The sequence below is a fragment of the Eleutherodactylus coqui genome, chromosome 1, assembly GCF_035609145.1.
Source record: "Eleutherodactylus coqui strain aEleCoq1 chromosome 1, aEleCoq1.hap1, whole genome shotgun sequence".
NCBI lineage: Eukaryota > Metazoa > Chordata > Amphibia > Anura > Eleutherodactylidae > Eleutherodactylus > Eleutherodactylus coqui.
In genome coordinates, this window is record NC_089837.1 from 86,113,564 (window position 1) to 86,134,059 (window position 20,496).

The following is a 20,496-nucleotide window of genomic DNA, read 5'->3' on the forward strand; positions in this document are numbered from 1 at the left end:
ATTGTCAAAAGCAATAGGCAAACTCTTCCCATTTCTTATGTAAAAATGTAAACAAAAAAAGAAGTAGAATTCGTATTGTAAAACTGAAACTAAAAAATCTTGGTGCAGTTGCATTGTCTTATTCCATCCCACGGACATTTGTTAAAAGTTTTCTAAAACGTTATATAGTACATTAAATGGTGCCAAATCGGCCTGCAGAAAACAAGCCCTCAAGTTATGGCTTTTTGAACTCGAGAATGGAAAAATAAAAATTGACTTGAATTGGTTAAATGATCAGCCATTTATTTGATGGTTACATGAACTCCCAACCACTTTTCTACAAACTGGGGTGTTTCACATGACTTATGCTACAAGAACCATGAATTACGGAATACAAGGGTTTGGTACGGTGTTAGCCAGTAGAGCAAAATGTGATTGTTCCCAGCAAGAGAAACCAAGTGATCTTGTAGGTATGATACCTTTTAATGGCTGACAAAAATACATGATGTTACAGCGAGCTTTCAGACCACTGCAGGGTTCTTCTTAGGGCTTAAAGGAAATACTAACACGGTCTCTTGTGTAATACTTTAGAGCGCTGTGGTGTTTCCAGAAAACATACTTTAAAAGTGCACTGGGCAAAGAGAGAAGTCATTTTGGGCCTCTCCTCACCCGACTTGGCTTGATTGACAAGTCTCCCCATATACATTGCATCGGTTGAGAGTAAACATAGCTGTTTGTAAAGCAGGAACCCTTTGGTATCTCGTGGTCCAGACAGCCTGTTTCTCCTGATTGGTTCCAGCTGCTCTTGAACTCAGACTCTTTATATTTTTGAGGAGCTTAGTTTATTTTCTGGTTGTCTCACACTCTGATTTCTACGTAGATTATTGGACCTCTGAGAGATGGCGAGATATTTAATCAGGATGATTTTCACCTTTTGGAGAACCTAATTCTGAAGACTTCTGCACAGAAGATCAAGTCACACATCCAGAAGCTTGGAGTGGAAGAAGACCAGTATGTTCTAATCTGACAGCTTGTTGCATCTTATCTTTTAGTCTTGTTCTGTTGCTTCTGTAATCATAGGCTTTCAAATGAGAAGTATTAGGCTGGGTTCATACAGGGCGGAATTGCCGTGGAATGTCCGTGTGGACTTTCTGCACGGAAATTGACATTTTTAATCCCGGGATTAGCCAGCAAAGGGGACGAGATTTGCAAAAATTTCATCCACACACTGCAGCTGATCCGTGCTGAAATTGACATGTGGCGCGGAAATCAAAGACGCAGCATGTCAATTCTTTCTTCGTTTCTGCAGCGGCCTCTCTATGGGGAGAAATGGCCGCAGCGGAATGCAGGTGGCGAAGCCGATCCAATTTTTGAAACTGCGCTTTTCCCGCAGAAATCTCACGTTTTTTCCGTGCGGTCATTCTATAAGATTTTGGTCCCGTATAACTGAGCTTTACAGATGGTCTATTAATTCATATCCTTTACAGTGCCAGCGATTTGGTCATGAGAGTGGATGGTCTTCTCTCCTCTCAACCAAAAGGTGAAGGAAGAATTGACTACCTGCTAACTGAAGATCAACACAGGTGAGATGTTATTTCAAATCCAATTTAACTTGAATATGTATATCACAAAGGTATGGCTTGGGTATGAAGCGGGCACAAGAACTGAGCGCACTGCATACCCGGTAGGTGCCAGCTGTTTGATACAGCGGACAGCCACTGCAAACAGATGCAAGCTATCTCCGATTGTGGTTGTTTAACAGCTTACATGCACTAAATTGCTCCTTACATGCACATGTACACTGCCCCTCCAACTCACCATCGCCTCCCTCCCACTCTCCGTGGTGCGATCGTGGAGGGGCAGCCTCGGGCAAACTGAATGCTCCAATGTATTAATGCAAGTTTTCCTATTCTTCCCACAACAGGGGAGGAAAGGGACTTATTATTTGTTTAGTGCCAACTTATTTCGCAGCACTTTTAGGTAATTTATTTATTACGACCCAGCAAGCTGGGGACTCATTTTACCGACCCTGTAAGGATGGAAGCTTCAAAAAAAAAAAAATCAAACTATCCTAATTATCACATTATATCTTATAGTGAACAAATTTGAAAAAAAAACCTACATAATGCCAAAATTGTGAGGGTTTTTTTCATCACATGTACCCCAAAATGGTAGAAATAAAGACTACAGCTTGCCCCTGCATAAAACAATCTCTCACACACCCCCATTAATGGAAAAATAAAAAAGTTATTAGACTCTGAATATGACGACAAAATGCATTTTTCTTTTTAATAAAAAGTCGTAAAACCTAAAAAATGTCTATAAGCAATGTTGTAGTAATAGTACAGACTAGAGATGAGCGAATCTACTCGTTTCAAGTATTTACTCGATCGAGCGCCACGATTTTCGAGTACTTCCGTACTTGGGTGAAAAGATTCGGGGGGCGCCGGGGGGCGGGGTGGCGGCACGGGGAGTAGCAGCGGGGAACAGGGGGGAGCCCTCTCTCTCTCCCTCTCCTCCCCGCTGCAACCCCCCACTCACCTACGGCGCCCCCCGAATCTTTTCGCCCGAGTACGGAAGTACTCGAAAATCGCGGTGCTCAGGCGAAAAAGGGGCTCATCTCTACTACAGACCCATCGAATGAAGTTAACATGTCATTTATACTGTACTATGAATGCCGCTAAAGCAAACCCCATGAAAAATGGCATAACTACTGCTTTTTCTTTCCATTTCACCCCACTCAGAAAAAATTCTGATACATTTATATGGTCCATTAAATGCTAACATTTAAACAAATTCAACTTATCCTGCAAAAACACAAATATGTGGACTCCAATGGAAAATGGAAATGTTTTTTATGGCTTTTGAAAGTCAAGGATAAAAAAACTGAAAAATATTTGTCGTTAAAAGGGTTTTCCAACTACAGACATAATGGATTATTATCCAGAATGCTAATTGCCCTTTTTGCTTTGCGAATAAAGCCCCATTTACGCAGGTCTAGTGTCGGGCAAACAACGGCCGACACTCGTTTCTGTGTCTTCGTGCTCCTGCACGGGAATTAGCAGAGCAAGCTGGTTCACGGGGCAGCCAGAGGGGGGGGGGGGGGGGGGGCCAGTGCAGGAGATTTCTCTCCTCTCACTCCCCCTCCATTCACATAACAGCGGCTGTTCACTACTGAACGGCGGCTGTTTAAGGTGAACGATGAGCAATGAGCTTCATCACTGATCTTTCATGCTGCATAAACGATCAGGGATGAAGCTCATCGTTCAGCTTAAACAGTCGCTGTTCAGTAGTGAACGGCCGCTGTTATGTGAATGGAGGAGGGAGTTAGAGGAGAGAAATCTTCTGCACTGCCCCGCCCCCTGCTGGCCGCTCCGTGAACCAGCCAGCTGTGCTAGCTCCCATGCAGGAGCGCAGAGACACAGGGACGAGTGTGGGGAACGTTTGCCCGACAGTCGTCCCTGTGTAAATGGGGCTTTAGTGTGATTCCCTTTTTTCTGAATCAATAACCTGAAAAGGCAATAATGATCCCTGTTATGTACTATTTTAAAGGAGAATAGACCCCTTTTACATATCAGAAGCTAACATTACTGACTCATTAATGAATGCTAAACTCTTTTCTTTATTATAGGGGTATATTGGGTGGAGGCAGTGATATTTGGTCCTCCTGCCCTATAGGTTTTTCCTATTCTAGCAGTCTGAGGAAGGTCCCAGTGGTCTGACCACTTAGAATTAGAGATTATGATCTTTTTCCCATGTTTTCTTTATGTTCTAAAAGTTTACATGAATTTGTGTTTCTTCAGTGCCATTAAGATAAGACCTAAGGAAGGCATGATGTATTTTGAAGTGATGGCTATTGTAGATCCTGTGACCAAAGCAGCACAAAGAATGGCACCTTTACTCTTGGTAAGTTCTTGAACCTCAAAAAGCAGTAATGAGTAACATGAACCCCGGACTATCCTCTAATCCTTGCTTTCTGTCATTTCAGGTTTTGAATCAAATCTTGAATATGAACTTACGAGTGTTTATGAACTGCCAGTCCAAGTTATCAGAAATGCCCTTAAAGAGGTAAGAATGTGGTTATTAAAGGCTATGTCCACCTCTCCAACCATTTTTATTGTCCAAATACTTATAAAATGATAAACTTCTGCAAAGTTGCTTCGCTTATTAAAATTTTCCTATTGTTCTGTGTCTACAGCTCCTACCTATGTGTCTCCATGGTAACAGACTACAAACAAACCTGGTGTAGTCTTACCATGCAGTTAAGCTCTCTTCTGTCAGTCATTTTCTTCTTGCTAATTTACGAAATGTATGTGAGCATTTAGTAGGAAAGCAAAATATGACGTCATGCGTACACCATAAAGAGGCTTTGTTGTTTATTCAATGGAGATGCATTGTCTGTATAGGTGCTGTAGACACAAAACCAGAGGAAATTTTTAATCAAGACTTATTATGACGTTATTTCATTTTTTTTATCGCAGAGGCACTGAGATACAATAAATGAATTGGTTTGTGGTGGACATAGCCTTTTATGGCTTTAAGCAGATCACATTATGGCTATGGAACTATTATCTCGTGTTATGTTTTACTACACTATATGGCCACTCGGTTGGAGTTTCCCGGTATGAAAATTAGACACCTGACCCCAGAGTGCAGCCTAAAATTAAGTTAGGAAGTTTAGAAAATCAAGTGCCATTGATAAGAAAAACAGACAATACTGGTGGACCAAAGAGTGCAACAATTGGATCACTGAGCAGCGGAAAAACATCTCCTGGTCAGATGAATCCAGATTTCTGTTGCACCGTGCTGATAGGAGGGTCAGGATTTTGGCACAAGCAGCAGGAATCCAAGAACCCTTCCTGTCAACTGGTCAGCGCATATCATCACCTCCATCCAGTTTATGGCAACTACAAGAAGCTTCCTGTCCACAAGGGCCAATACTCCTACAGAATGATTTCAACATAGAGTGGAATCTACACCACAATGAATTTCTGGTATTCTGAAGGCCAAAGGAGGTCTAATGGGCTAGATGGCAGGTCTCTATTAAAGTGACTATTCAGTGTATACCCAAAGTGAATTGAGTGAGAGAACCCACACATAAAGTTGTTTCATTTGATAGTCTCTTCACTTCAGACCCTTATAGCGCATGGGGCGTCATGTATCTAGTGGGCTTTTTGATATTGGATAACATAATAGGGCACCCATAATAGGTGGCTGTCATACTTTGGATTTCCCGCAATGCTAAGTAAATGAGTACTGACATTGTACTTCACCAGCAGCTAACAGTTGATTAAAGGGATCTCCCAGAAACATCACTCCTTATCCTTGGCTGAACGGTAATACCCAAATCAAACAAAATCTTTAGAGGAAGACTGCCGTTGGCAACAAGCCTCTTTAAATTGGTTTTCCAGGTATTTGCTTTTGATGACCTATCCTCAGCATTAGTCATCAATAGTTGATTTACGAGGGTTCGCCGCTTGGTAGACCCTGCCGATCAACTGATTCTCCGGTTGCTGTCAGTGCAGCCGAGCCAGCTCTCTGAATTGGTGGTCAGTGAAATCAATGAGAGGGATTGCTTCTATTACACTTCTGGCTCCTCACTGCGATCAGAGTTGGAAGTGTAATGCAAGGCTCCGCTCCATTGATTTCAATGGGAGTGAAGCCTTTCTATTATCCTTCCGGCTATTTCCACCTATGCAGGCGTCCAGCTTGGCTGCAATGATAGCTTTCAGATGATCAGCTGATCGGCGGGGATTCCTAGCAGCGGACTCCCGTCAATCAACTATTGATGACCTTTCCTGAGGATAGGTCACCAATTGTAAATGCCTGGAAAACCCCTTTAATTAGGTGCTGTTACGAAGAAATGCAGCATGAACACATTAGTGCCTGATGTTATAAAGAAAATACTAGTAATTGATTAGTCTTGCCAATGTATGATCGTGGGCACTTCTATACTGATGATCCGTATCCTATCACACTGCGAGCAGCAGTAGGAAGTAGGATTTACAATACTGGGTATCTCGCACCGGTTGGCACTTCCACAGAGTGGCAGATTGACAATACATGAATCGGTGAATGAAACCATTGTACTCTGCACATGATAACTGTAATCCCAGTCATCATAAGGACTTATCAGGAAGGCATCATTGTTGGTGGTGGGTAGAATGGATGGGTGATGGTGTCATGCCCCTATAGTCCATGTCAACTGAGCCCTTTGGAAGAGCAGCCCTTGCCCAACGCCTGCAGCTTATGGAATTGTAAATCCACAGCCAGGCGACGCAGCATCCTGCGAGATATCCTGCAGCGAACTGTGACCTAACACTAACCTAAATTATTCCAACAAACCATATAGAGTTGTATTATTAACGGTTTGCACTGTGTGAGAATAACATCACCTCTCCATTTATCAGCTTTTACCGGTATGTGCTGGAGCCAGAGCTCATCTTCACCTCCAACCAGAAATTATCACCCGGTCCCATCGCCAAGTTCTTAGATATGCCACAGTCCCCGCTCTTCACTCTGAACCTGAATACTCCTGACAGCTGGATGGTGGAGTCAGTGCGGACACCCTATGACTTGGATAATATCTATTTGGAAGAGGTAATGGTAAAGTTTTTCTCTATTACATGTGCAAGAAAAAGTAGGTGATCACTTTTGGAATTAGCCGGCTTTCTGCATTGATTATGAATAAAATGTGGTCCGATTGTTATCGAAGTTACAAGTCTAGACAATTTTATAATTAATTCCAAAGGGAGTACTTACGTTTTCTTGCAACTGTATAAACAGATTGGACATTGCTCTATAGCTCTGAAGGCCCATTTAGACACAACAATTATCGCTCAAAAGCCATCTTTTGAGTGATAATCGTTGTCTAAATGTGCCCATCTTTCATTTTTTTTTGCCGAACGATGGTTTTCAGTCCTGCTTAATAACCATCATTCAGCAGAACAGCTGATAAGCAGGACTGCAGGAGGTGCTCTTCCTGTGGAGAGCTGAATACAGCTGATAACATCTGCTGGCAGATCAAAGTGAAAGTAACCAGGAAACAGCAGGAGGTGTGTTTCCTGATTACAGCTCACAGTGGCTCACAGGCTGCTAATTGGTACTAATAGGCATTAGTGCCAAGTAGTAGTTTATGCAAAATGATCGCTCAAAAGGCATCTTTTGAGTGATCATCTTTGCAGCGTAAATGCACCTTAAGACTAGTGAACTGACAGTGGTAGTGTTCAGCATCCAAGTATTGTGAATGCAGTATTTCATATATCAGCACTATTTTTACCATTTAATTTCCTCTGGAGTTTCCATACTCAGAGAAAACATTAATTACAACACCATTATAATTAACCCTGTCCTAAATCTAGAAAGTGTACAAAGTTCTAAAACCAATGCTCTGGATTTGGAGAAAATTCTGTCCCAAGACTGCAGGTGGGGGTGGCGGGTGTATTACCTGCAGTTGTCCTTCTCTCTCCTCTGATCTATCTGTTCCACGTCCTGTTTTCAACCGGCCTAAATGGCCAACACAATCCTAATCAGTGTGCTTCAGGTAGTTAGAAAGCTGCAGCGGCCATCTTTGGCAGTCGAAATTCGGGGCCTGCAGATTGAAGGGACAATACCCCTTTATGGTCCAAGGACAAACTGTCCTGAAACTGGAGGGTCGCTTTAGAGAGGACCTGTCAGCTTTCCTATTTTAGTAAATACCTATGTTGCCTGTAATATAACGATTCTTGAGAATTTTTTTTTTTTTCTTTACGTTGCCCGCTCCGCCACACTTAATCACATATGTGTGGCAACGACGTCTGCCCGTTTGTGTAGGCATAGCTTATGATGTGCACCACCTCGCCGCACGGCGTGGTGGCAGAGCAGAGGTGCACCTGCGCATCACCAAATCTGTTTTGTCGCGCTCCCTAGAGAACTCTATAAAATTTCGGGATAATACGTAGCCTATGTCCTTCCTCAAGATGCCAGCTACCTCCCTGCCAAATGTCATCTAAATCACTTCAGCAGCTTAGCTGTGAAAAAGTAAAAAACAAACTTGACAGGCAGACAAATGGTTACTTTCGCATTTCTAATATTAGTATGGGTTGTATGTAACATTTCCTATTTCCCTTCCGGTTGTAGGTGGACAGCATCGTAGCAGGAGAGTTTGAACTAGAGTATCTGTTACTAGAAGGCCATTGTTTTGACGTGTCAACTGGACAACCACCTCGTGGACTGCAGTTTACTTTAGGGACGGCCAGTAATCCTGTGGTTGTGGACACCATTGTCATGGCAAACCTTGTAAGTTAAAGCCTGGCTTGGATTGTTCTGACTTTATGGTATTGTTGATGCATTCATATTGGATATGAACGCAAGAGCTCTTAAACTGCAAAAGGGGGTGTTAAACCAGTTACTATAAAGATAAAAGTGATTGCACTCCTGTAACTGTATCATATAAGAAAAATGAGATATTACTGCTGACTACCCTATTTTGTAAACTTAAAAGGGTTTTCTGGGACTCTAATATTGATCACCTATCCTTAGGATAGGTCATCAATATTTGATTCATGGGGGTCCGTCACTCAGGATCCCCACTGATCAGCTGGTTGAAGGGACTTTGCTGCTCAGATCAGTGCCATGATCTCTTCTTGGAGAAAAAAACAGATAGGCAGAGCTCTATGTGGAAGGACCAGGAGGAAGATATGACTGACCGGTGTAGTAAGAAGGTTACTGACGTCCTAGTGACACCAACGAGCTGCAAGGCTATAACAGAGTCAAATTGCACAGAGGAAGAAAGAGAAAAAACAGGACTTAGGTGCAAACCAAAAATGACAGACTGAACATGGCACTGGTGAACATTGATAACTTTATTTGTGGTTAGGAAGGACGTGTTTCAAGGTAGATGTCTTTCTTTCAAACGGCTGGAAATGAATGCTGAGAAAATTACATTAATTACAATCATGCAAATCGCAGTCTGCGGGAGAGGGCTTTGCCCCCATCAGCAGATGGGAGAGAGTTTGAAAAAGAGGCGTATGACTTGAAACGTGCTACTTGCTGGCCGCAAAACGTTATCACTGTACACCAATTCTATGTTCAGTTTGACATTCATGGTTTGCTCCTAAGGCCTAGTTTTTGTCTTCCTTTCTCACGCATGTGACATCACATTCCTTTGTCAAATAACCTGATAGCTGCTCCGTCACACTTAAGTGAATGGGGTTGAGCTGCTATAACGGGCAGCACCGCTACGATATGTACCACACTGTGCCTGGTGTACAGTGAAGAAGCTGTGGGGCTCACCCAAGTGCTGTGGCCTCACTAAACAGCTGATCGGTGAGGGTTCCAAGTAACAGACACCGGCTAATCTGATATTGATGACCTATCCTGAGAGTAGGTCATCAGTATAAAAGTTCTGGAAAGCCCCTTTATATAATCACCTGCCCTCTGTTTTAGAAGAGACCTCATTTACTTGGCCAGCAAATGGCAGCATCATAGTGCCATAGACCACCTCTCTGCTGCCAGTTGGCGGACAGTGTACATTACATATAATGTCTCTCTCAGTTGGGGTTTAGGTTCACATCTGAGGCCCCATTACAATGTGCATTAACACCATTGTCATTGACCATCAGAATAACATGAATTTGGCAATTAGCTAAAAATAACATCTTTAACCATATCACTACTCGTTTTACTAAGACATGACATCAGTTTATGATTGATTGGGACTCCTTAACCGAGGCACCAAGGTTAAAGAGAGTTTGTAAAATTTTTAATATATAATGTGATGGGACTACAAAACTATAACGGACTCCTTCAGGGCAGTATTTTATATAGAATATTCATCAAGAATCAACACAACCTAATTTACTATTTTTGTTTTTCCACCAATAGGGGTATTTCCAGCTGAAAGCTAATCCTGGTGCGTGGGTTCTTCGGCTCAGGAAAGGCCGCTCCGAAGATATTTATAATATCTACAGGTAAAACATTTGCTGAACTTTTACCGTATGTTATAAGATACATTTAGTGGAGCTGTATAGCATATTAGCATCTGTTTATGTCTTGGATATCTTCTTCTTGCAGCCATGATGGAACAGATTCTACCCCTGAGGACAATGATGTAGTTGTTGTTCTCAATGATTTCAGGAGCAAAACCATCAAAGTCAAAGTAAGTCACATACTGCCCCCCCCCACCCCCTCCCCTTTTGTTTAAGACCGGCATTTACACGAGACCTCCATTATATGTGTCTCTTTCAAATAGGTTCAGAAAAAGCCAGACAAGATGAATGAAGATCTTCTAAGTGATGGGACGAATGAAAATGAATCGGGCTTCTGGGACTCCATTACATGGTATGTTTCTATAGGTGTGGACTAGTATTTAGGACCCTTGTGTTTTTTTTCGCTTTCAGAAAAACAGCTCAATGTGTCATGTAGAATCATAGAATGGTAGAGTTGGAAGGGACCTCCAGGGTCATCTGGTCCAACCCCCTGCTCAGTGCAGGATTTACTAAATCATCCCAGACAGATGTCTGTCCAGCCTGTTTGAACTCACCACCTCCTGTGGCAACCTGTTCCACTCATTGATCACCCTCACTGTCTAATATCTAATGTGTCCTCCTCTCTTCCAGTTTTATCACATTGTTTCTAGTCTTTCCTTGTGCAAATGACAATAGGGCTGATCCCTCTGCCCTGTGACAGCCCTTCATAGCATGCAATGCAAAAAAGATTCTTTATGCACACGAGCGGAAACCAATTCCGGTTTCTGCCTTTCTGAAATCCAACCTTGAGGTCTGAGTTCTCTCAGGTCTTCCTCCCCTTGTTATCCAAAATTCAAGAATAGCATGATCACTGCCTCCTAAGGTCCCAGCCACCCTTACTTCCTTAACCATTCCCTCCCTGTTGGTAAGAATTATGTCCAAGATACCAGACCCCATTGCTTTCTCTTCTGCCTTTTGGAAGATAAAGTTGTCAGCAAGAGCGAATAAGAATTTGGTGGATCCATTACTTTTACCTGAGAGAGATTCCCAACAAATGTCTGGATAGTTAAAATCTCCCATGATCACTATTTCATACTTTTTTGAGAGCTTGGCCATCTGATGTAGAAAGAGTTCATCCATATCTTCTGCTTGTCCAGGTGGCCAATAGTAAATGCCTACAATGGTGTCCTTTCTGTTGTTCTCTCCTTGTATTCTTACCCTATGTAGAATCAGACGACTTATCAGATTTGTGGCAGATGATATGTGTTTCGTTTGTGTTCTAAATGTTTGTCTATGCTTACTTTTCCTTATGTGTTGTTTGTGGGTGCTTCTTATTTTTGTCTACTGCTGTCCGCTCCAATATCACACTTTGCATGAAGTCACCATTATGTGTTCTAGGTAATAGCTGTGAAAAGGAGGAGATTGAAAACCAAAGATGTAGCAAACCTTAACTTGCCATTTAATGTGTTATGATAACTGAACTACAATGCTGTAAATTGAGTCATCACGATGTGCTAGTCATGTTAACGATTGCTACATTTGTATGCTTCTGGCAGGTACAGGAGCTCACACTTTATAACTAGGTCTATACCCAAGGACAGAGATTTTACAGTTGCTACTAAAATACTTAACCTTAAGGTGTAGTCTGGGAAGACTTATGACCACTGCACCAATGATTTCTCTGCATTGAAGTCCAATCCGCGTCCCTTCCGCAATTGACATTGCGGAAAGGTCGCGGACTCCGCGTCATCGCTAGGTAATGACACAGGAAAAGCAGGAGTTTAAAAAAGAAAAATCTGTACTGTGCATGCCCGCAGTGCAGAAAAAGCTAAGAAGCTGCAGGTACGCGTGGATGCAGCTGCTGCAAGTGCTGGATTCCGCTGCAGGTTCCGCATGCTGAATCTGGCTCCTCGCCCCTGTGCATGCGGCCTGACTCAGTGACCCCCTTAAAGAGGTTGTTCACCTATGAACTATTGATGACTTATCCCCAGGATAGGTTGTCAGTAGTTGATCAGTGTGGTCCATTTCTTGGTCAGCCACCTTTCAGCTGTTTGCTGGGCCCCTGCAAATCTGTACTTCTGGCTCCGTATACTATAACAGTGGCCAGGCGAACAGTCAATAAGTGGGGGCCACTGTTACAGTGGATGGAGCAAGAAGCAGACTTCTCTGTACACTTTGCTTGAACCATGGTTGGTATTGCAGGCACAGCTCCCATTGAATTTAAAGCTGAACAACCCCTATCAGAGTGGCTTTCACCGCCTGTGCACTAATTGACATGAGATTGTATACAGGGAAAACTGTCAATCTGCATGTGTAGGTGAGGCAATCCAGACTTGAGTACAGATAACACAATTAAAACAAAAGCTGTCTAGCTCCACGAAATTACCATCAGCTGCTCATTCCCACTGCAAGAAGGGAAATATGTGATTACATGTCATGCGTGGATAGACGGGGGCTGCCAAAGTTGCTGCTTGTTGGCTTATAGAAGGGGGTCCTGAGGGTTTAAAACAAAGGGAAAAGTTATGCATGATTCTTATTCTTTTCTCATATGCCTTACTAGCGGGCTCTGCAGTATTCTCCACATGCCACTCATAGAATTTATGAAGGGGAGGCAGGTTGTAGGGAAGAATAGGCCATATGGAGGACTCGCTGTTCGCTGCCTATTGGAATCGGATGAACAAGTTTATGAGTTGATGTTGGGTGAGCAGTGTGACTATCATATGCTGCTTCTCATCAGGGGACTGACAGGAGGGCAGAAACAGGAGGAGGTGAAACAAGAAAAAGAAGATGTCATTAATATTTTCTCCCTGGCCTCCGGACACTTGTATGAACGCTTCCTCAGGTAAGGCTGTATTCACACTGCATTTTCAGTGTCCAATTTATTGTATGCACAGACTGTACAGTGGATGTATCCATATACCCCATTCATCAATGGAGGCCAAAAGAGTGTTGTTTTGACCTGCATCAGGCTACTATACAACTGCACACATATAAAGTTAAGGCCCATTTACACCAGCCGATAATCACTAAAAAAATCACTAATCGGCGATCGTTTTAGCTATCATTGGTGCGTCTAAACGCGTGCCCATCATGCGCTTTTCGGGCACTGCTAGCTGATCGTTGAATTCAGTCTAACCTACAAAATCATCCTTCACTCTTATCAGCAGTTCTCCACTGGTAGTGCTGATAGCCTCGGGCTATTAACTGCATTCAGTGAAGGCTTCATTTGCACACTTAATTGGTACTTCAGTAGCTGAGTAGCTACTTAATAGTTTATGCAAAATGATCGCTCAAAGCCGTCACTCAAAACTGTTGTTCGAGCGATCTTTGAACAATCATCAACTTGTGTAAACCAGCCTTTAGTACTGATATCTGATAGTATCTGATATACTGATGGACAGCATGTAGATAAAGAGATGATAGCAAATTGTACATCCTGGTCATCAGCAACTTGGTCTGTTAGGGCTCCTGCACACTTGTGTTTTTCTCACGCGATATCGCTACGTTTTTTTCACCCGATTGTCACTGGGACTTTCTAATGTTAAAAACACATCACAAGTTTGTGTTTAGCAATTTTTGTGCAATGCGTTTTTAACATTAGAACGTCCCATTGACAATCACGTGAAAAAACACGCAAGAAAAACGCAAGTGTGCAGGAGCCCCTAGGCACATGATAGGGGCTGCATGATAATAGTACATTCATGAAAATGTGAAAGGGTACAGTTTCTCCTTGTGGAGACTGCCATGCATTGCTCTTCTAGGAAATTTCAGACATTTGACCTATAGGAAAGCTACTTTCTACTAGGTGGCGCTGCTGAGGCATTGTAAGATCTCCCATTGGCATAAAAGTGTGATGCTAAAATTGTTTGGTGTTTTGAACTCTTTCTCTGCGCCCACAGAATAATGATGTTATCTGTACTGAAGAATACAAAGACACCGGTGAAGTTTTGGTTTTTGAAAAATTATCTGTCCCCTACTTTTAAGGTTTGTATACTTTTGCTGTGAGGGTTAGTTTGAAGTAGAAATGCCACAAACTCATACTTAAAGGGTTGTCTGGGACTTTAACTATTGATATAGCGCTGCCTCTATTGCAGCAGCCTGGTTTGGTACTACAGGCACAGCTCCCATTGAATTCAATCAGAGCTATCCCTGCAGTTCCAAACTAGACCACTGCAATTTTAGCAGCGCTATCTGCACTGACAGCGGGCCCCACGACCAGCTGATCGGTGGAGATCCCTAGTGGCAGACCCCCTGCTGATCAAGTATTGATGGCCTATACTGAGGGTAGGGCAACAATAGTAAAAGTCCCAGACAACCCCTATTAAAATCAAGAACCTACAGGTTTCCATATCAATGAGATGTTCATTGAGTATTGACTATACATCAAGATACTAGCGGAATTTACTTAAGGTATCTTTACATGGTATGACTGTCGGGCACAAAAGCAGGAGCGGCGGTCATTCAAGTGAATTGAGGCGGAGAGAGTTGCGAAATATTCCGGCCACCCATCTCCATTCACAGTAATAGATTGAGCGATTCCTGTTTACACTGAGTGAGAAGTAGCTCAGCAGTCATTCCTTATGTGTTAGCTGAAATGGAACGACTAGCAACAACTGAGTGACCTTTAGACGGGTGTTTAATTTCCCGATCAAGTAAAGTGTAATGTACACCAGATATTAGGAGACCCATGTCTGGCCAGTTCATGTGCCAGAATGAAATCACTGTAGTCTAAGGACTTGCATAGATTTTTACTATCATTTTATGCCAAGTTCTGGCGAACACTATAGTAAATGGGACAGGCCACTTTCCCATTTTAAAAAAATGCCAAACAGTTAATTAAATACCTGCGGATGTTATTTTATCTCGGCTACTGGATTGCACGCATGGTATAAAAATTGTAGCATGCTCCATTTCCCATTGAAGTCAATGGAAGCCGTCCAATCTGCAGGACACTCGCAGCTGACACTGTGGACATGCCGCGGATTTGCGGAAAAGCAGAAAATTTAAAAAAATAATAATGCACTGCGCAGCATGCTGGCCAGCGCTCTCACGCACTCTGCAGTGCAGAAGGACGGAGAAGACCAGCACCGCTTCTGAACAGGTGAAAAAATGTCCATGGCTGCAGGCACGAGTGGAATCCGCTGCAGGATTCTGCACTTGGAATCCGTGCGTGCCCGTGGACATGAGGCCTTAGAGTGACAATCGTGGAAGGTGTCACATCCAGTGAAAGAGATGTCCAGCATGATCCCTTGCCTTACCTCACCTCTCTTTGGTGGTAAGGGGAGCCCAGGGAACTTTAACGAGGGGACTTGCGCTGGCCTTTAGGAGAAAGTGAACACGCAGGGAGATTAAAGCGACCCTTATGTCTCATCTCAGTAGGGTAATAGGGGAATTCTGTCACCCTGTGAACCAAAAACTAGAGGAAATTCCAAAATCTGGAAGATCTGCAAAACTAAGGTCTACCTTCTATGGCCACTAAGCTAAAATGTATTTAGCTTAGTGCCTGCAGGGGAAGTTAACTTTTCTTTTGCCTAGTGTCTACCTCCTAGCTACCCCTGAGGTCTTCACTGTGTTCCCCAATGACACTAACGAGAAATATGGTTGATTTTTAAGTAATAAATATATGAGACAATTTGTGCTATAACTTCTCAGCATACTTCTGTATTATTTTACCGGTTGGCACTACTACTCCTCACAGTATTCTATTATATATAGGGTAATGGCTGCCCACCACTCTAAATGATAAAATATTAGCAGTCACCAATATGTTTTGTGACCATACCAAAAGTGCAAGTCCATAGCAGAAGTGCCTTTACACAGGTCACAGAAATCCAGGGCAAATACCGATATTCTTAGTTGGTAAAGCGAGGGTCGGTTATTCCATATAATACCCATCTCAGCTGCTGCAGAATCTCCTTTTGAGGAGAAACTGTGGTGTTTCCAGTCCAGCAATATGAAAAGTCCTTATCCTTTCCATAAAGAAGGTCTGCAGCAGCTCAGTCATAGTACTGTATAATACAAATAAAGACGCTTTCTCTAGAGAATGGCAGCCCTCCATTTCCATCAGTGGATGGCACAGGAGAAGGAATTTTGCATAAAAGTGATCTATCACAAAGCTCTTCTGCAGAAGAGATGAGTGGTGCCTATGTAGCGCTACTTCTCTATGTATAACCGTCAGTCTATGGGGACAGTTTTTTCTTAGTGTAGTACAAAATGATTAAGTATAAAGCTGTCGGAGCTCCTGGATACGGGGAGGATGGCGGGCCGCCCGATGTGGAGCACAAACACGTAATCCATTTTTTCTTCTCGTGGCCATCTTCCAGTAATCTACCAATCTGAAAAAAACGACAGCTGTTTAACAGTAAATACATCATATTTAATATGCCCCAACTATTTTACGCTGTCATTAGGAGTAATGATTGCCTCGGCTGCTTCCAATTCATTTTCACTGCCAGCTCTTTCCTGTTATCACCATTAAATTGCTTTGAATAAACAAATAAGCCATGCCGTTTCTGATGAACAAGCTTTATTTTAAGAGAAGCGACATGAGGCACCCCAGTTTTGGACGCCGTAGGGGAAATAGTGTTCCATAACTGGTTATAGATTTGCATTAATTGGGGCAGAGCAGTGTTTTCTTACATGTCACAAATATCCATGCTGCTTTCTGCTCCCAAGTGCCATAAGACATAATTATTCCTTGCAGGTTATGTACACAGCCCCCCGCCGGGCAGTTATTGTTCCGTAATGATGGGATTTTTGCGAACAGTTTTCCACTAATCCACCATATGATTTAACTCTTACAGAACTTTATCCCTTACATGGCGAAGCAATACAACTTCCAGTATGAATTGGTCCAGTACAAGTGGCCCCGTTGGCTGCACCAACAAACTGAGAAGCAAAGGATAATTTGGGGGTACAAAATCCTTTTTCTAGATGTACTTTTCCCACTGGCTGTGGATAAAATCCTCTTTGTAGATGCGGATCAGGTAAGTCAAAACCACATGAAGGGACATAAAGCTGTTCGTTAATGAGCATTTTAGGGTCCATTATGAAATGTTCATGATTGTACGTAGATTCTACGCCAAAATCTTCAAATATTCTGCATTCCATGCATGTGTGTGAGGTTTCCATAGCCCTGTGCACACTGTGTGAAACATGTTTGCTTGGACTTTTGTCCGTGAGAATACACTATGCTGCCAAAAGTAATTGGACGACTGAGCAAGAATCAAAAGTATTATTTATTTGCATATAAAAATACTTAGTATGGCTTCCTATGGCCTTAGTAACATTGGATACTCTCCCTGGCATTCTTTATACTAATGTCTGATAGACTTCAGCTGGTATTTCCCTCCATTCATCCTGAAAGTGTCTGGCAAGTTCTATACAATGGTGAAAGGAGCATCATAATTTGACAGTTGAGCAATGGAAGAACGTTCTATGGATTGACGAATTATGCTACTCCATCTTCCTATCAGATGGAGGTAGCTGGGTGTCTAAGATGCCCGGGAACATCTTTAGCCTGAGTGTGTTGTGCCAAAAGTTAATAGGGCACCATGAGAATCGCCGGCCATACTTCCAAATTACAATTTGCCTTTGCACAAATCCAACACTGCTTTATGTTGGTTTGAGGATGTGGATGTTCTACAGTTGGACTGACTGCACAGAGTCCCGACCTGAACCCTACTGAACGTCTTTGGGACCAACTGGAACATTCGGGTCAGGAAATATGAACAGTGTCCAACGTCTTTAAGATAACCCACCAGATGTTTGCTGGATGTATGGAGGGAAATACCAGCTGAAGTCTATCAGACAATAATATAAAGTATGCCACAGAGAATATATGTCGTCATTGGAGCCAAAGGAGCCCCACTAAGTATTAACATATGGAAATAAATAGTACTTTTGATACTTGCTCAGGTATCCAATTACTTTTTGTAGGAGAGTATATGTAGGGCTCTTTTGAGGCTAATCCTGATACAGATCTATGCCAGAAGTCCAAGTGCCAAGCTCAAATTTCTGGCGTGGATCCTGTAGTAAATATGTAGTGGATTTGCCTATGGCATTTCATGTGGTTTATTCTATAAAACACTATGTGCAATGTAATCTGAGACCCCGACCTATTGGGAGAGCCAAGGTACTGGAGCTGTGTCTTGAGAGTGCGCGCGGCTGTTTCAGAAACTCCCAAAGGCTTTAATCGAAAGATCTTCAGATGTGTACTCCCAGCTCTCCACTTCTTCATCAACTTCATGTGGTCACCTTGACTTGTTGAATGGGGGGGTAGGGGGTCGGGTGGGGCAGGAGATCCTGTTCTCCCAATAGGTTGGGATTCCAGATGTGGAGTACCTACCATCTATCAGATAATTATGGTGCATTGTGTGGTTAAACTGCTAATGTCTGAAGGGTGAATATACTTTTAAACTAAGGATTACAGTAGTTTCTTCAGGCTGTGATCTTGACAGTGGTTTTCCCACCATACTTATCATAAATATGAGCCCTGCTCAACCTATTATTACTATGATGCAAAACTGTATACCTAGAAGGTGATGACGTCTCTTTGCCTTAGATTGTGCGCACTGACCTGAAGGAGTTGAGAGATTTCAATTTGGATGGCGCCCCATATGGATACACTCCATTCTGCGATAGCCGAAGGGAGATGGATGGGTATCGCTTTTGGAGGTCCGGTTACTGGGCCAGTCACTTGTCTGGACGGAAGTACCACATTAGGTAACCATTTCTTTACATGGTTGATTTCCATGCCTTTAGGGTTGCATGGCTGATATAGTATATGTGATATAAGCAAAGGGGACACTGACCTTAATACTCTGTTTTTCTCCCCAGTGCTTTGTATGTTGTTGATTTGAAGAAATTCAGGAAAATAGCTGCAGGAGATCGACTAAGAGGACAATATCAAGGACTAAGCCAAGATCCCAACAGTCTTTCCAATCTTGACCAGGTAGTAGGCTATTAATATTACACGTCTTAAGGCCCTTTTACATGGCACAATTATCATGCAAATAATCATTAAGTTGACTGTTTTGCGCAATACTTTTTAGGTGTAAACGTGCAGTAACCAAACGATGAGCAATAAATCATTAGATTCTCGCTGATTAGATCTGTTCAAAATGATCTTTCTTGCCCATAGCAAACAATTACAGTGCAGCTTTCATTTCTTAGGGTGTGTTCATACTAGCGGATTTTGGTCTGGAGCAGCACTCTTTCATTTGAAGGGATGAAGTTTGCTGCAAATTTTTCCTCCTCGGAAAATCCGCAGCAAATCCGCCACATGTGAATGCACCCTTAGGTCACGTTCACATGGGGAGGATTTGTTGCAGAGTTTCTCTACAAAAAAATCTGCAGCTCTTCTTTGTGTACAATCTGCTTTAAAAAATGCAGGGCTACTGTTGGAGATTTGTTGCGTATTTCTCGTCCGTATCATTGGGGGACCCAGCCAGACCATGGGATATAGCCACTGCCACTAGGAGGCGACACTAAGCACAAGTGTTAGCTCCTCCCACCAGGCTATATCCCCCCTGCAGGCACTAAGCTAATTAGTTTTTAGCTTAGTGTCTGCAGGAGGCAGACTCGAGAGTGTGACGGGAATACGAGGAGTCGGGGCTTTTCCCTGGCTTTCCTGTCCTCCCGGGGGGGGGGAGGTGGGCTGTGAGAAACCCCCTCAGGGGTCCCCTTCTGGGCACAGTGGGGAGGGGGGGGAGTGTATGGCTGAAGGCTTACCGGCCAAGGCATGACGGCACGGGTGCGCGCGGCTCAGACCGCAGGAGTAGGCGCGACTGGAGAGCAAGGACGCCGGGAGGGGTGGCAGCAGGCGAGAGAGAGACGCAACGCCTTGGGGGGCGGGGCGCCGACCTCGGGGACGCCTGAGTGTGGCGTACACGGCACTTCCGGTGACGCAGCCGGACTTCCGGGGCAGGCCACGCCCACTACGGCCGCGCGGGAGATTTAAGGAGGCGGCCAATGGAGAAGATGGCCGCTCACAGTGCCAGTCAGCAGTATCCTCTGATCTTGGAGGACCTGCTACCCGAGTGAGCTGCTTCTGCATCTGCCCCGGCAGTTGCTTCCAGCAAGTTGCTTCCAGCTTTCTGCAAGCTTCAAGCATCAGGCCTCAGCGCAGCAGCGCCAGTCGTCTCAAGCAGCACCAGTCATCACAACCAGCGCCAGTCGTCACAACCAGCGCCAGTCGTCAGCAGCACCTGTCATCTGCGAACGACCGTCTCCAGCGGCGTCCGTTTCCAGCGCTCGTGCCCGCAGAGAAACTCGTGTCTGCCACTAGGACTCAGAAGCTCCAGCTGGGCCAGGACAGCCGCAGGACAGGGTAAGCCCTGCTAAGGCAGCACTCCCCTGTGGCTTTCCCCCTGCAGGTACTCGCTTATAGCAGTACAAGGAGACACCCTACCCCCACCCCCACCACCCTCTTGCGGTTACCCATTGGGTGGGTGGAGTACGATATGTCTGACCCCAGACCAGAGGGTTCCAGTCAGGCCATGGGGAGGGCAAAATTTTATGCGTGCGCATTATGCAGCGCCAGGTTCCCATGCGGTCAGTCGGAATCCCG

General features: G+C 43.7%; 1 protein-coding gene across 4 annotated transcripts in view; it reads left to right on the forward strand.

The window, feature by feature from the left end:
- Positions 1-20,496, forward strand: part of UGGT1 (UDP-glucose glycoprotein glucosyltransferase 1) — an 82,469-nt gene that overhangs the window by 50,796 nt on the left and 11,177 nt on the right. For all 4 annotated transcript variants that reach the window (XM_066597877.1, XM_066597905.1, XM_066597886.1 and 1 more), the window contains 14 exons: positions 860-990; positions 1,467-1,562; positions 3,783-3,885; positions 3,968-4,047; positions 6,390-6,579; positions 8,098-8,256; positions 9,844-9,929; positions 10,033-10,117; positions 10,211-10,299; positions 12,664-12,768; positions 13,826-13,910; positions 16,730-16,912; positions 18,490-18,650; positions 18,765-18,879. In XM_066597877.1, coding sequence (XP_066453974.1) covers positions 860-990; positions 1,467-1,562; positions 3,783-3,885; positions 3,968-4,047; positions 6,390-6,579; positions 8,098-8,256; positions 9,844-9,929; positions 10,033-10,117; positions 10,211-10,299; positions 12,664-12,768; positions 13,826-13,910; positions 16,730-16,912; positions 18,490-18,650; positions 18,765-18,879 — 1,668 coding nt within the window. The remainder of the gene's footprint in view (positions 1-859; positions 991-1,466; positions 1,563-3,782; positions 3,886-3,967; positions 4,048-6,389; positions 6,580-8,097; positions 8,257-9,843; positions 9,930-10,032; positions 10,118-10,210; positions 10,300-12,663; positions 12,769-13,825; positions 13,911-16,729; positions 16,913-18,489; positions 18,651-18,764; positions 18,880-20,496) is intronic.